This window comes from Oryx dammah, unplaced genomic scaffold (genome assembly GCF_014754425.2).
Source record: "Oryx dammah isolate SB20612 unplaced genomic scaffold, SCBI_Odam_1.1 HiC_scaffold_7, whole genome shotgun sequence".
NCBI lineage: Eukaryota > Metazoa > Chordata > Mammalia > Artiodactyla > Bovidae > Oryx > Oryx dammah.
This window is the reverse complement of record NW_024070191.1, coordinates 15442905-15458834: the sequence shown is the minus strand read 5'-3', so window position 1 is coordinate 15458834 and position 15930 is coordinate 15442905. Positions and strand designations below refer to the sequence as shown.

Sequence of the window (15930 nt, the reverse complement as noted above, 5' to 3'; positions counted from 1 at the left end):
TTCCTTCTTCAGAAGATCTTCCTGACAGGTGGATTGTTTACCAGTGAGCCACCTGAATAATTTAGGATGATCTTATCATGAGATTATTAATTATTTCTGCAAAAACCTTTTTTTCCAAAAACATCAAATTCACAGGTTTTAATAATTAGGACATGGACATTTAAGGATCAGGACATGTAGTTGAGGCACAATTTAACTCACGACAAAAATAATTACCATTCATACTTTGTAAAACACAGGTTCATGTTTTTTTCTCCTAATTATCTATTGAATCTTTCCTATTTTCCTATTAAGCCTTTTTCTTACTGATTTGTAAAACTTCTTTACAGTAAAGATATCCATTTTATGTCTATTTGCTAAACAAGTATTCTCTCAATCTCTGACTTGCATTTTTACTTTTTAGTATGGTGTCTTGATAAACAGACATTCTTAGTTTTTATGTAATTGAATTTGCCATCTTTTCTTTTATGGTTAGAACATTTTATGTCTTATGTAGCAAACTCTTCCATGGCTGCAAATAAATTTTCTTATATCTTCTTCTAAATATCTTGACCATTGTTGTTATAGCTTTACATCTTTCATTCATCCAGAGAAAAATTTTGTTCACAGTATATGAGATGAGGATCCAATTTTACTTTTTTTCATGAATAATGGATAACCAATTCCCCCTCATCCTGTCTTGATCCATGTCTAGAGCCACAATAGTTATCTTAGGATAAAGTGACTACAAACTCGAGGATGAAAGACATAATCTGATGTGATATAGGCACTTAAGATAGCACCAATATTTAAGTGACAGTCATATATCATTTAGAAAGAATAATAAAATCCAATTCAACATTCCTACTCAACCAACAGCATAATCTACATGACATCCTGCAAACCTTAACTGATACAATTTTATACACACTGAAGTCTATCTTTAGCCAGGTTTAACTATCATTGCAAGTAACTTAGAGTAGCTACTTTGAACTTGGGGTTACATATTTACCAAATGACATCACTGAATAAATTGGTGCCAAGAAACACCCAGGTTATTAACTCTCACTCACCCGCCAGGTGGATGAATCAGCAGTGCCCTGTACATTCTGGGTAACTGTGGGCACAGGTGGTTCACTGCATGGCTCTTCCATCAATCATGAAAATTAGTCAACTGTGTGGGACAGTCAATTGAATCCATAATTTCATGTCTAATAAATTTCACATGTACATACAAAAGTAAAGCTACCTGAGATCTCAGAACACCCAGTCTCGCTAAATGCATTCATTTCACCATTGCCCTTTTTCTACACAAGGAAGGAAATAATTGCTTAACTGAAGTCAATTCATAATCTCCAGATCTCATAAAAAAGACAAGTCCTCCTTTAGAAAAGTCATCTTTAGAGAAGAAAACATGACCCGGATTTTCCTGTACTGTGTTCTGACTGCTTTGGAATAGTCATTTGTGGGTTTAGAAACCTGTCCACACCTGTTCTGGCCAAAACAGTACCATTAGCCACCTATGACTGTTTCCATTTACATGAATTAAAATAAAACGTTTAGCTCCGCATTTTGCACTAGCCATTTGTTCAGCACTCCATAGCACCATTCAAGACAACAAAGACAGAACATTTCCATCTTCACATACAGTTCCTCTGGAGAGTGCTTTTCTAGACGCTTTCTTCCACTCTATTCACATTTCACATCTAAATTCATGTCATACTTTAAAGTTTACTAAGTGCTTTCTGGTCCATGCTTTGACTGAGTGCTCACTCTGTGATTGGTAGAAAGGCATCATTCAAAGGGTCTTTATCTACTGTTGAGTAACACATTCCCCCCAAACTTAGCAACTGAAAAAAGCAAACATTTATTACCTTGTGGAGTTTCTGAGGTCGGTAATCTGGGAGCAGCTTGGCTGGGTAATCTGGCTCAGGGTCCCTCATGAGGCTGCAATCAGATACGTGCTGAAGCTGGGGCCAGGTGGCTATTGGAAGAAGCCTTCAGTTCCTTTTTCCTGTGGCCTTTCGACTTGCTCCAGAGTAAATACTTTGGAAGAGAGAGACGGAGGGGGCAGGGGAGGGAAGGAAGGGAGAGCATTGTCTTTTATAACCTGATCTCTGAGGTGACACACCATCACTTCTGGCTTATCCTACTGTTACACAGACCCTGATTGGCAAGATATTGGAGGAGATCACACACAGGAGTGAATGTCAGAAGCTGGCAATCATCCAGCCCATCTTAGAATTCAGCCAACCATGTTGCTCTTTAAGACACTCGGGAACATATCAAACTCACACAGCTGATAAACCTGAGAGAACATTAGAGAAGAACACGCATCTAAAAGAATTCTCAGGTGGTAAAGAACCCACCTGCCAATGCAGGAGATGTTAGGAAACTCCCCTGGAGTAGGAGATGGCATCCCACTCAGGTATTCTTGCCTGAAGAATCCCATGGACAGAGGAGTCTGGCGGACTGCAGTCCATGGCGTTGCAGAGTTGGACATGACTGAACACGCATACACACAACCTCTGACTTTTTACTCCTTTCTTCCACAGTACTCTGGCTGCACCCATCAAGGTGTTACTTTAATTTCCTTAAAAATTTTGACTTTTTTTTTTTTAAATAAACCAATGACACAGACTAATATCATCAACCTGCAAACACTACAGCTGAGATTCAAGGGGTCTTAATAACAATTGCTCCTCTTCTTTGCTTTCTCAGGAGAAAAAAAAAAGACAATAACAGGAGAGAAGAAAGAACAGAAGGAGCCTGCTCCTGACAAGCACTCTGTCCTGACCAAACTCTAGATTGGCTCCTCTTAGCCCCTTGACCTTGACCTTGATGTCCATCTTTGTCGGTCCTGCATGGCCCAGTTGTAGCAACAGGCCTGTGAAGTTGGTTTAGCCAGAATGCCCCACCCTCGATATCTGACAAATTTCCTTTTCTCTTACCAAGCTCCATGCTGAGTCACTTCAGTCATGTTCTACTCTTTGCAACCCCGTGGACTGTAGCCTACCATGCTCCTCTGTCCATGGGGGTTCTCCAGGCAAGAATACTGGAGTGGGTTGCCATGCCCTCCTCCAGGGGATCTTCCTGACCCAGGAATTGAACCAGCATCTCTTATGTCTTCTGCATAGGGAGGGGGCTTCTTTACCACTAGCACCACTTGGGAAACCCTTTCTTTCACCACTCCCCTCACCCCTCATGTAATATCTGGTCACCCTGGCCTGACTTCAGCAAGAAGCCTGTCAGGTTGTCAGGTCGGTTTATCCAGAATTCCTCTTTGCCCCTGATAGTCTCCTGTTAGTAATTTTCCATCCACTGACCTCCACCTTGCTCCTTGAATAAAAATTTCCAGTTTCCCTTGCTGCATTTGAACTTATTTCTCTTTCCTGTTGCAAAAATGCCATCTCTGTTGACACCACACCCATCATAATGGTCCTGATTAAAGTCCATCTTAGTGTCAAACAAGTGTCATGAAAACTTTTTTTTCAGTGCCTCTGCAGACAGCAAGTAGAGAGAAGGAAGTAAGAGGAAGATTCCTCTCCCACACCTAACCACACAGAAGAGACTTTCTACAAATTATTGCTCAGGAAAGGGCCAGAGGCAAACTGCCTCCCTTCCTAAATATACAAAACAAACAAAGCTGACTTAGTTTACACAGCACCTTACCTCCAACGTTAATTTAAAAAATTTGTAATAATTCTATTTCAAATCAAGGGCAAAGTGTAGAAAAAGTGGGCTATGGTGAATCTCAACTGATTTCACTTTTTGGCTTGGCATTCAATATTGGCAGTCAGGGCTACAAGTAGATTAAAATTCCAAATGTCATGGATTTACTGGCTGTGGGTATTCCAGCTGACTGCTTTACCCTTTGATAATTATTTGAAATCAAAGTTTGGTTAACATTCACTGTTGATTCTAAGAAATTATTTCTGGATAACAAAGATACTGGAAAATATGTTAGAAATATTTTTGGATACTTGAGAGGAAAGAACAGTAGGAATAAAGAAAAATCTTTTAGTTGAACAAATTAACTTTCAAATTTTTTTGTCTTTATTATGGTATAAAAATGGGCAGTTTGCAAGACTGAATCATGCTGCTTCTAAAAACTTTTTTCATCATTAAGGACTCCAAGTGTCCTTCCATTTGTCATTAGAGTCAGTCTCAATTCCTACTGTGAGAAGGCAATGGCACCCCACTCCAGTACTCTTGCCTGGAAAATCCCCTGGACGGAGGAGCCTGGTGGGCTGCAGTCCATGGGGTCGCCAAGAGTCGGACATGACTGAGCAACTTCCCTTTCACTTTTCACTTTCATGCATTGGAGAAGGAAATGGCAACCCACTCCAGTGTTCTTGTGTGGAGAATCCTAGGGACGGTGGAGCCTGGTGGACTGCCGTCTATGGGGTCGCACAGAGTCGGACATGACCGAAGCGACTTAGCAGCAGCAGCAGCAACTCCTACTGACCAATTAAGGAGGTCCATCCATTTATCTTTTCTTTCAAATAAGGCCTAGTGCATTTAAAGGCTAGCTGCAGGAGATGATGTCAGGTACAAGTAAGCCAAATCCTGACACAATCCAGCTTAAGTAAGATGAAAATGTATGCTCTCTCACACAAAGAAGTGTTGAGTTGGGATGGCCTTTGGAGATAGTTTAGGCTTCATCCTCAGCAAGTAATACAACAGTAGCAGTCCCCGGCATGGCATCCTGATCTGACATAGGATACATGATGTATCTTGAAGCTCTCTCTTAGGAGGCAGGAATTTTTTTTTCCCCAGTGGCCTCCAGTAAACATCCCGGATGCTTCCGGGTATCTCATTGGCTTCAGTTGGTCTATTGCTCATGACAAAGAGTACAGAACCACCACAATGGGCTTAAATAGATCATCTGTTAGAGAAGATGTTGGTGAACCATCACAATTCTTGTTTCCCAAATGGGAACCTCTTAGACGCTATATCAGGTTAGTTTTTAATCACCAAAATATATTACCAGAAAAAGGATCTTGGTAGTAAAAAAAAAAAAAAAAAAGTATAGATATGGAAAAGCATAAATTAAAAATGGAAAGGAGAACTGGAGAAAGAAACCCTAGTGGTTCCAGACCAGGAAAACAAAAGGCAGAATATAAATTGAAATGCTGATCATGAAAATCCTATGAGATAATCCTTGTCAGAATTTAGTGAGAATCATTAGTATATGTATTTTTGCTGCTCAGACCAAACACGTTAAAGTCTGACAATGATTTCAAATTGCAAAGAAATGTGATCCAGAACTGGCATATCTACCTAGGGAAATAGGTAAGCCAAACAAATAATGGATGTATCACATATCTATTATGAGACAAAATCAGTGGTACGCTCGTTCAGTGGTTAAAGGACCCGCTTTTAAACAATTTTTTTGTCCATATTTGGTACATTTGGTACAAAGGAACATCTTTCTTCAATCATCATGTGAGTTTTTTGTTCTCCTCTTAGGTTGCTTCTTAAACAACATTGTTGACAAAGTCCTTGGTTCATAGAGCGTACAAACAAGGAGTAGGGTGTAAGGAGCTGGGGGTGTTATGTTGACAAGTGTGTTAGCTATGAAGACAGTCAGCCTTGAGTTTCAGTCCAAAACATGACCCAGCATGAGTTATCCAATCTACCTCAACCTCACTGGAAAGAGGAGGTAGGTTATTAATTGCTAATATCCTACAGAATTTTGTAAGAACTACATGAAATCATACATATATACAAGCTGGAACAGAGTTCAGGCTATAGTTGGCATTAAGTCAATGTTACTTATTACTGTGTGTGTTAGTCGCTCAGTTGTGCCCGACTCTTTGCAACCCCATGGATTACAGTCCACCAGGTTCCTCTGTCCATGAGATTTTCCAGGCAAGGATACTGGAGTGGGTTGCCATTTCCTTCTCCAGGGGATCTTCCCAACCCAGGGATCGAAGCTGGGTCTCCTGCACTGCAGGCAAATTCTTTACTGACTGAGCTACAAGGGAAGCCCTATTTATTACTATTGGTTCTATAAAGCCTCGTAGCAGAGAGGGAGAGGTAGGGGGAGAAAGAGTGGGTAAATTTGAGAATAATGATATTATAGTTGTTATCTTCATTCTTTACTGTGTCTCTCACAAACAGGTGAGGTGGGTTGTTTTTTTTTTTAAGATCGCTTTAGAAATGCATGTTTATGAAGGAAAGTAAGACTCCCAAAATTCAGTAATGAAAAGTACATTAGATTTCATGTGGCAAAGACAAGACTCAAACCAGATTTATTGACCTTGGATCTAATGTTCTTTTTACTGCCTCTATTGAGGAAGTATTTCAACAGTTTCTGCATGATTCATTGCTTACTGTTCAAAAAGGTAGACTTGGAATCTTTCAGTCACTGAGCTGAGAAAGCGTCACAAGCTTTGGATAGTACATATCCAGCAGAATCTGTTCCCAAACCACATGGGGAGGTTGATCTCATATCTGTAGGGACAGAAGGTCCAAACAAGCCTTTTCTACTATACTATTTATGCCTGACATGAAGGTAAATGTTTTTGTTTGTTTTTAGTAGTTAGCCATCTAGTCTAACACTCCCAAATATCCTCTGGCACCTGGAATATTGGCGCTGGCATCTGGAATTTCACCACTAGAATACAATTCTACGACTAAGGTTTAGCTTTAAGAAAGCCCTTGTTATAACGGACTTGGAAGGGACCAAAAAATGAACATAGACATACCCCTAGTTAACTACTACTGATTCTTATCTGTTGGACTAGTTGTCTGTTCCAATGGCTCCCTTGGAGAGTGCAATGGGTCCGCCTCGTCTCTCTCCTGAGGGAGAGCTGTATTTGAACGCAGAGGATAAAATATGCCTCACCTTCAGGAAGTGTAGTGGGGGAGAGGGTGTAGATGAGAAAGCAGTGAAAAGGAGCAGAGAGGGTGGGATGACAGAAATCAGTCAGCCTTCCTACAATTATGTCACCCTAGGACTATTTTTAAAATGTCTTAGAATTCTTTCCTACTTTAAACTGAGTGACTCCCCCTAGTTTTCCTACTCAGCAATAGTTGGAGACAATGAAAAGGCCATTTAAGCCACGTTAATATTTCTTAATCACCAAACACACCTAAGTCCTTAATGTTTGAATCCTTTATGATTTCACTTAGCATACTGTTGGTAATGTGATAAAATCTGGGACATGAGTGAATCTTTCTGTGATAGTTGGTTTGTTTTTAATTAAGGCTTTGGAAGTGACTCAGTGTTGAAAGTATCAAAATTATAATGCTTGATGTAGCCTTCCAAAAGCAATAGCAAAGTCTGTAACAACATTGTCCAACAAAACCCTGTCATGATTAAAAAAAATGTTCTTTCATTGGTCCTAAATAATACAGCTGCCATTAGCCACAAGTGGATATTGAATAACTGAAGTGTGGCTAGTGACAGCAAGGAATTGGACTTTAATTTACTCAGCCACTTGTGGCTAGTGGTATTGGACTGTGTAAGTCCAGAGGTGGTCTTTATTTTTATTTATTTATTTTTTGGTTGCACTGCTCCGCCTGTGGGATCTTAGTTCCCTGACCAGGGATGGAACCCATGCCCACTGCAGTGGAAGCACGGAGTCTTAACCACTGGACCGGTAGGGAAGCCCAGTGTTGTTTTTTTAAAAGTTTCTGCTCTCCTCACTTTGTTTGTTTTCAAAAGTATCTATTTCAATTAATGCCATCGATTTTATATATAAATTCCGTTTTTTTTGGTTTATTTTTTTCTATTGGAAAATGTTTCTTTACCTATGATAACTCCAAGATGAGCAGAGCAAACCAAGTTGCCTTGCACAGCAGCATCTGGGGCAAATGTATGTGTATTACTCATAAAATACTTATAATATGCGGTCAATTTCTAATGCCAACTATTGACATAAAAAGAGCGAGCCTGGGTAGATGAAACGGTGAAGCAGGAGAGGTCTGTCCTCTGCACTGACGGGCTGGCCTTTCAAGTCAATTGTCCTTTGATTTCCTGGCACCTTCTGGGTGCCCCTGGGTCTGCAGACTCATGGTGCCCTTCTCTCCCTCCCATATCGAAATCATTTAAAATCATTTAAAATCTCCTTTTAACTCATCCTAATTGTATAGAGGAGAAACCTGAGTCATTGCAAAGAACCACTGAGGGAGAGAAAACGACTATTGATGAACTCCTAAGTGCTTGTGCTTAGTCGCTCAGTCAAGTCTGAGTCTTTGCAATCCCATGGACTGAAGCCCTTCAGGCTCCTCTGTCCATGGAATTCTCCAGGCAAGAATGCTGGAGTGGGTTGCCATGCCCCCCTCCTGGGGATCTTCCCCACCCAGGGATAGAACCCAGGTCTCCTGCATTTTGAGAGGATTCTTTACCAGCTGGGCTACCTGGGAAACCCCTACCATGTGCTTACTAGACACTTTATATGATGCCGAGGAAAAGGGTTGCCTGCTTGAATGCTGCTTCCCTGGCAAATAAATGACGTTCAATAAACATTTTTAAATGGAAAAACACAAGAATGCAGTTTTACAATGTGAAACAGATATCATGCCCTTATCAAGACGAGGGAACTGAAATGTAGAGAAGTTATATGACTTCCTTAAGGCTAAGTTCACCCAACGCGCCAACATTTAATCGTCTTTCCTCTTAACTGTTTAATAAGTCTTTCCCTTGCTTCCTATGTCCTAGGGGTTTTGCTCTTTGCCTTTCAAAGATAACACAAGCTAAATTGACCACTAGACACACACCAATGGCTGCAAAGGTATTAACAGAACCCATTCCCAGCCGCCAGCCCTTTTCCAGGGGTCTTTGAATTTTAATGCCAACCTTCTGGGGACAGTGTAAACTCACAGAAATGGCTCCCTGGAAATTTCATGCTGTTGAGGAGAGATCTTTATTTTGGTACTTTAGCGGCATTAAAAATATATATATTCCATAGCAGATATTTTCCTGGAGTGGCTGTTTCCATAAAAAGGAGTCTGAATGCTTCCATAGAAAGACGCATTTCACTTACAAGTTCAACTTCAACAGCGTGTGCCTTTATCTGATTCTATATTATGAGTAGACGATTGATTCATTCGTGTATTAGCCCCTATCATGATGGACGACTTGTAAGAAACAGAAATTGGCTCCTCCCCCATCTCCCCGCGCCCCGCCCCCCCACCGCCCGCACCCCTCGGATCCTCGGATGCTTCAGAGTACGGTTTAAAAACGGAGGAACCTTTGAGAAGGATCTGCACGTTAAAATATGGCTCCGTGATTTTCAACGCACAGACCACAAACAGCGCTAGAGCCCGAGAAATATTTAAAACAGATCACATCCTGAAGTTGGAGGGCTGCAAGAAAAGTACAAGTCGTTCAGGCCAGTCTGCAGAGGCTGTTCGGGTTTCCGCCCTGCAAAAAAAGAAAAAAAAGAAAAAAACCGGGCAGGCGACACGTCGCGACGAAATCTCAGCGGCAGAAGGGGAAGAGCATCACCTGCAGCTCGAGACGTGGGAAACGCGGGCGGAGGAGGCCGGCGAGGAAGCCCGCGGGAGAGGTGCGCGCCGCGGGGCCGCTCAGGTGCCGGGGCTCGGCGGCGCCGGGGGAGACGCGGCGCCGTGGAGAAGGGCGGACGCTCCGCCGTCGGGACCGCAAGACACCGCTGCGGCAGGGAGGCCGGCCCAGCCTGTCCGCTCGCCGCCGCTACTGTCCGGGAGGCGGACCCCGCGGGAGCACCCGGGTCCGGGGCGCGGGGCGGGGGGCGAGGCGGGGCGCTGACGTCACCTCCCCTCCCCCGCGGCCTCCGGGAGGGAGGGAGGAGCGCCGAGAGAGGCAGCCATCCGCCGCAGTTCCCGGCCGCAACTCCCAAACTCCGCGGCTCGGCTGCCCGGACAAGTCCTAACAAACTTGGTTTCTCCCCTGCCCTCGCGCACTCGCCTCCTTTTTCGCTGCTCAAGTTTTTTCCCCCAGGACCGTAAGGCTCCGGAAATGCGGCCACCTGGGCGGCGCGGGCGGATCGCACCCTAGCTGGGGACATGGTGAAGATCGCAGGGAAGAAGCAAAGTTGGTACTTCAGACACGGCTTCTAACAAACATCCAGATAGCGTGGGGAATACGGAGCTGTCGGCACTTTAAAGCAGGGCCCCGAGGACTCGGCTGGAACGGGTGAGTTCCTTCTTTCGTGCAAGCCTTTCTGTCCTTTTAAGTTTAAAAAGAAATGAAATAATGTGACGGTGCTTGACTAGTACGGGGAAGCGCGTGCATCCTACCGGCTTTCCGCTTCGGGAACAGCACCCTACCACCCCCCCCAACCCCCAAAGGCTGTGCTTAGCTCGGGAATCAAAGATCAGTATGCACAGGTTTTGGAATTTGTGAAATACTTGCAGAGCACTGTTCAAAAGAACTTGAAAAGCTACGCCGTTTGTGCATTATTTCGAATGTAACTTATTATAGAAATGGTGCCCGGGGAGGGCGCCTCGGTGCCGCGTGATCCGCAGTGGCGCAGCGCCCTCTAGTTCGAACACCGGGCGAAGCGCGCGCTCCCTGCGGGGTTCAGCGCGGACCGCGAACTTGGACCTGCCGGGTGCTTATGGAACGTGGGCGTGAGATCCCTGGCCGTCACCCTAGCCTTCACTTACCACCCACTCCGGCCCATTCTGTGTCTTAATTTACAAATACCAGCTTGGGTGAACTGGATACAGAAGCGGTGCTGGCAGAAATTTTTTTTTTTTTTTAATTTTTGGGAACCCACCCCCCACCCCCTAATGTCCCAGAACCTATGGGTACTGGGTTAGGGAGGATTGACTATTTAGAGGACAAACGTGGAGCTTGAACTCCATCTCTCGTTCATGTGAAGGTAATTAGAGGGTAGCTAAAAGGCACCTCCTTTTCATTCCTTTGGGGTTAAAGGATCAGTTAAAAACGTGGCAGCACCGGACTCTGAAATCTACATCTCTGGCTCTTGGCTGTTCCTCTGGCGACGAAGTGCGACTTCTTCCAGGCAATTAGGTTTCTCAGTGGACCTGGCCGGCAAATCGGGATTCCCCAACAGATGTTTTAGTTCAAGTAAGCGTTATTATTTATTAATGAGTAGTAATTTTTCTCCAGGAATTCTTTTGCGCCATTTCAAAATCTTTCGATTGTATGTTATGGGATGGTGTCTTTTTAGCCTTTTTAGTCACCCCCTCCTATCCCCCAACCCCGCATACTGCCCCTACAAACTGTTGGCGTACGCGTGTGGCTGTGTTTCGTTTAGAGTTAGAATTCGGCCCGGGGCACCAACGAATTGAGCTTGGAGATCAGGTCACCTACTTCCTAGGTGTTTCATGTATGAAACTGACCTGTACCCCGGGAGCGCTTTGCGCAGTTATGGCCGTAGCCAAATGTTTGGATGATGGTGTTTGCTGGATGTGTGAATTTGTGTGTATTCTAAATAATACGCCGGGAATACACTACATACTCTTAGTGCCGCGAATCAGCACACTCATTCTGCAGGCGTGATTTCTCCTTCCCAGCCACGACCTGGTAGACACTTTTTTTTTTCTAATCACCGTCTTTGAGGTGGAGTAAGAGTAGGCTGCATTAACTTTGAACTAAGGCAGTTCCCTCTTTAACCCTAGACTCCCTCGCCCCCATCGGCCTGGTAGTTCCTCCAGCAGCCCCCTCCACCGGTTCTGGGGAAATCATCTCTCTTTGTCCTCACAGTGTTAACGTATTCTAGCTCCACAAACTTTCCGAGGTCACGTCCGCCCTCTTCCCCAGGCTGTTTCTCTACGCCCGGGAGCATTCCGGGCTGCGCTGAGCCGGCGCCTGGAGCTTTGCCCGCGCCGAGGATGGGCTCACGGCCCCGGGATACCCCGACTGCGCGCTCGGGCTCGCGGAGGTGGGGGGTGGGGTTCCCCGAGGTTTCCCCTTTTCCCTAAAGAACCTGGAGTTTAACGATATACTGCGTTCACGCTTTGCGGGGTGTACTCTCCGGGTGGGAAAGAGCACGAGGCGGCACAAGCTGCCTTTTGTCCCCGCAGCCCTGGGGATCCGGGGGCGTGCGCCGGGGGAGGCCGGCCTTGGGGTTCGTAACCCGGGCCTGGGAGGTTCCGCAGTCTAACCTCTGCACAAAGAGGTCGTGGAGGAAGCGTTTTCACTTTCCCGGGGTTTCAGTGTAGATTGAAGAAGGAAGTAGGTTCCCATCAAACTGCATTCCTTTTCAGACCTTTTTTAAGAGTTGATTCCGCCGAGCTAGGGCAGACCTGCAACCACAGCATTCAAATGCAGATTTAGGAATTCCCTCAAGGTACTCGGAAATCTAAAGGGGGGTCGCGGGGGAGGGGGAGAGAGGAGGCGTGGGAAGCTTTTTCTTTAAACCCATAGCTTACTTTTTTTTTTTTTTTTTCGGAGCTAAGCTAATGTTTCCCCTCTCCTAGCAGGGAACATTCCATATTAATTCCTTGCACAAATCTGTGCTGGTCGTAACTAACCTCGGCGCTAGAGCGATTTGTTTTCTCCTCGCGGTGTCGCTAGATCTTCCTGGGCATTCACTGATCTCCTGGCAAGGAACCGGTCACTGTAGCGGCCTGGAGCTCCCTGACCCCTTGGCCAGGCTTCGCGGCCCCGAGGGCCCGGGGAGCTTGGGGATGTCCGGCCGCCCCGGGTAAAGTAGGGTCGAGAGTTTCCGTGCGGGAGAAACGAGCGCCGGCGCGAGCGGGCGTGGCCGGGAGCGGAGGGATATCTCCCGCGCCTGGTGCGTGAGCCGCGTGGGGGGCTACGCCGGGCGGCCTGGGAGAGGGGGGCGCGCGCGGGGGCCGCCGGGCGCTGCCTTGGAACAGGGGCGCACGGAGAGCGCGGGCGAGCTGCTCGCGTGGACACTATGCGGCGCGGCGGCCCCAGCCAGGCGCCTGCCCGACCCGGATCCCGCCCGGGGGCGCGCTGAGGCGGCGAGGCGCGCGCCCCCGAGAACTCTGTGGCGGCCACTTGGGGCCAACTTTGCGGTAAGTTGGAAGGAGGCCAGAAGGGACCCGGGGACTATGGGCGAGGGGCGCGGCGGCGCTCGCGGTGCCATCGCCGGCCGATCGGTCGGGCACCTTGCTGCTGCGGGGTTGGAGGGCTTCCACCCGGCTCGGCGGGGGTGGGTCGGGGGGACTCCTGCCCGGGAGTGTCCAGCCCAGGATCGTGCCCCGCCGGCGCCTGGGAACGGAATGGAGAGAAAGAGACCCCCCGGATGGGTGGTAGGTGCCCAGGCGCCTGCTCGTTGGAAAGTTCAGGGCAGGCCCCGGGGGTTCGAGCGGGTGGCGCGGGGGAGGCGGAGAGGCGAGAGCGGGTAATTCGCAACGTGACCTGCCTGGGTAATCACGATCCAAGCGCTTGGATCGGGCGGGCGGGTGGCCGCCCCGCGCCGCTCGGGCTCTAGCCCCCGGAGCCATTGCTGGAAGTCTGAGCGGCGGCTGCAGCGCGGGGCTCCGGGCGCCCGCGGAGCCGATAACCTGCGCGCCGGAGCTCGGAAACTTCACCCGCGCGCTCCGCGCTCTCTCCTCTCCGGTAGCACGCGTGTCTGCTGAGGACCTAGCCGATCTCGCTCCGCGGCTGCTGCTTCCCATTCGCGAGTGATTTCACGGCGTAGGTGTGATGGGAGGAGAGGCCAGCTGCTGAGGGATGGGGTTTTTGAAATGGAGTCGCCGGTTTCCTTGGATGTTTCGTGCCCTGGCGGGGTTGGGGGGAGTGCTGCCCGGAGGTTTGAGTAGTAGCTGATTGAAGGTAGTTAGAATAGGTGCGGTTGAGAATCTCCGGACTAAACACTTGCAATTGTGATGTCAGGGTGTTTCTAGCTTTTTTGGAAGTGAAACTTTAAGGTTGTTTTTTTTTTTTTTAAAGGAAGAGATTCTGGTTCTTTCGTGCGTTTTCTTCCTGTCCCTGCTTTCCTCTAGGAAGCTAACTTTCTCTAGTCTCTGAAGATATTTTTGTTCCCACGGATGTGAACTGCGGAGCTTTGAAGACAAGGACGCAATTGTATGCATTAGGAAAGTAAACTAATAAATATTTTCTATGCAGTTAGAGGTTGTTTTTTTTCCCTTTCTTTCTGCATGTGTCTGAACTGTGGTTTCATTAAATAGCTTTTGTTAAGGGCCTAGTAGAGGATTTTTTTTTTTTTTTAAAGCTTGGCTCTTTACAGTGATTATGAAAATTGGAAAATATCTAAAACGAAAGTGATCTTCAATTATTTATATATTTTTCACAAAAGCCAATTCTTAAGGTATGTTCAGAGTTAGGTTTCAATAGTTTTAAGAAGATAGCTGCACGTGTTAAAACTGAATGATGGTGCTGTTTTTTCAGTTTACTCTTAGTTGTGCTTCTCCAACATATCCAGCACTGCAGTTACTCATAAAATCCAAGTACATAGGTGTTTCTCCAGCTGTATAGGTTAATGCTGATGTTTGGCATTATCTTCAGTGTTTTCTGACAGGTCTAGTTCCGTAAGTGAAATTACCATCTCCCTTTCTTTTCTATAGGGCTGCCCTGGTGGCTCAGACAGTGAAGAATCTGCCTGCAATGCAGGATACCCGGGTTCCATCCTAGGCTGGGAAGAGCCCCTGGAAAAGGGAAAGGCTGCCCACTCCAGTATTATTGCTGGAGAATCCCATGGACAGAGGAGCCTGGCGGGCTACAGTCCATGGGGTCACAAAGAGTCGGACACGGCTGAGTGACTGACACTTTTCTTTGCTATTTATTTAAGCTTTAAGATGGATGAAAAGCTCTTAAAACATTCCATAATTTTTAAAAACAGCAAGGAATATAACTTAGAGTTATGTCAAACATGGTGTTTAACACATTCATTGTAAGGTTTGATCTGAGTAAAGTGTGTGATTGTGTATCCGCTTCTTGAAAAATGAATACCTTAAATGAGCCAAATTCTTTGGCATTCTGAAAGGAAGTAAGATTATTAGAGGACTTAATAAAATATTTCAGGCCTCCTGTATATGTATTCATTTGTGTCTTAATTAGTCACTAAAAGTACTTCTGGTAGCTCAGTGGTAAAGAATCCGCCTGCCAAGACAGGAGACTGCCAGTTTGATCCCTGGGTGGGGGAGATACCCCAGAGGAGGACATGGCAACCCACTCCAGTATTCTTTCCTGGGAGATTCCATGGACAGAGGAACTTGGCTGGCTGCACGTCCATGGGGTTGCCAAGAGTCGGACATGACTTAGTGACTGAGCGCACGTGCACACGCACGCACACACACACGCGTGCGCACACACACACACACACACACACACACAAGTACTCCTAGTGGGTTCCCACCATGTTAATAGACCATTTAAATCCGTGTGATGGACAAGTGCCAAAAGAGGACTCTAAAAATGATGTACAAAGTAATACTGTTTTCCTTGCCCCGGTCCCATGCCTTGCTAGTGTATGTGTTTGGACTTAGCTCCGATGTCATCTCTGAAGTAGTCATTTGTTTGAATGCTAGAAGTGAAAGAGATGTTACAGATTTTTTTAAACTCTCTTATCCCTGTTTTCCTACCGAAGTTTGGCTGATTTTACATGGAATCAGTAAACCGAATCAAATTAGTGCATTATTGTTGCATTAAATGTCTCCGTGACGTAATTTATGGCTTAAAGGACCTGATTTAATAGCAGGAAGCTGGAAGGCTGGGTGTCTATTTAATCGTTATGAGTAGGAAACTGTAATAGGTAAGCTTTCTTTTGACCAAATTATATAGTTGATGAAGCCAAGGTATGTCTTTTTGTCTCAACTAATTGTTCAATTTGCAAGTGTTAGTTTGTCCTTAGGCACTGGTAAGGAGTGTTTGAAGTGAGCAATGCAGATGATTCATTTAACTAACATCAGTAAGTTGCTGTTTCTTCCTCTTGTCATGTCTGAAAGCAACTTTTTATTTGAAAAGTCTATTGAATTAAATGAGGACTATTTCACAGCATATAAGTTTTAAAAATCATCTTTAAGTCTGAGATTTAATTATATTGCCCAAATTCT

At 45.8% G+C, this 15930-nt stretch overlaps 2 protein-coding genes across 8 annotated transcripts in view; one reads left to right on the top strand and one right to left on the bottom strand.

The window, feature by feature from the left end:
* LOC120865747 (formin-like protein 3) lies at nt 1–10045 on the bottom strand. Of its 2 annotated transcripts, XR_005721493.1 has the most exons (3): nt 9440–10045; nt 1854–2025; nt 1–1153 (listed from the first exon to the last, which is right to left on the bottom strand). XR_005721493.1 is itself a non-coding variant. In XM_040243108.1 (2 exons), exons 1-2 carry the CDS (start codon nt 9978–9980, stop codon nt 9267–9269), a joined length of 630 nt encoding a protein of 209 aa, XP_040099042.1. In that variant the 5' UTR covers nt 9981–10045; the 3' UTR covers nt 9250–9266. The 2 variants fall into 2 exon arrangements, 1 of the variants encoding a protein (XP_040099042.1); XM_040243108.1 differs by lacking the exons at nt 1–1153; nt 1854–2025 and adding an exon at nt 9250–9355.
* Nucleotides 9747–15930, top strand: part of FAT1 (FAT atypical cadherin 1) — a 121645-nt gene continuing 115461 nt past the window's right edge. For all 6 annotated transcript variants that reach the window (XM_040243106.1, XM_040243104.1, XM_040243105.1 and 3 more), the window contains exon 1: nt 9747–10108. The gene's annotated coding sequence lies outside the window, so the exon portion shown is untranslated. The remainder of the gene's footprint in view (nt 10109–15930) is intronic.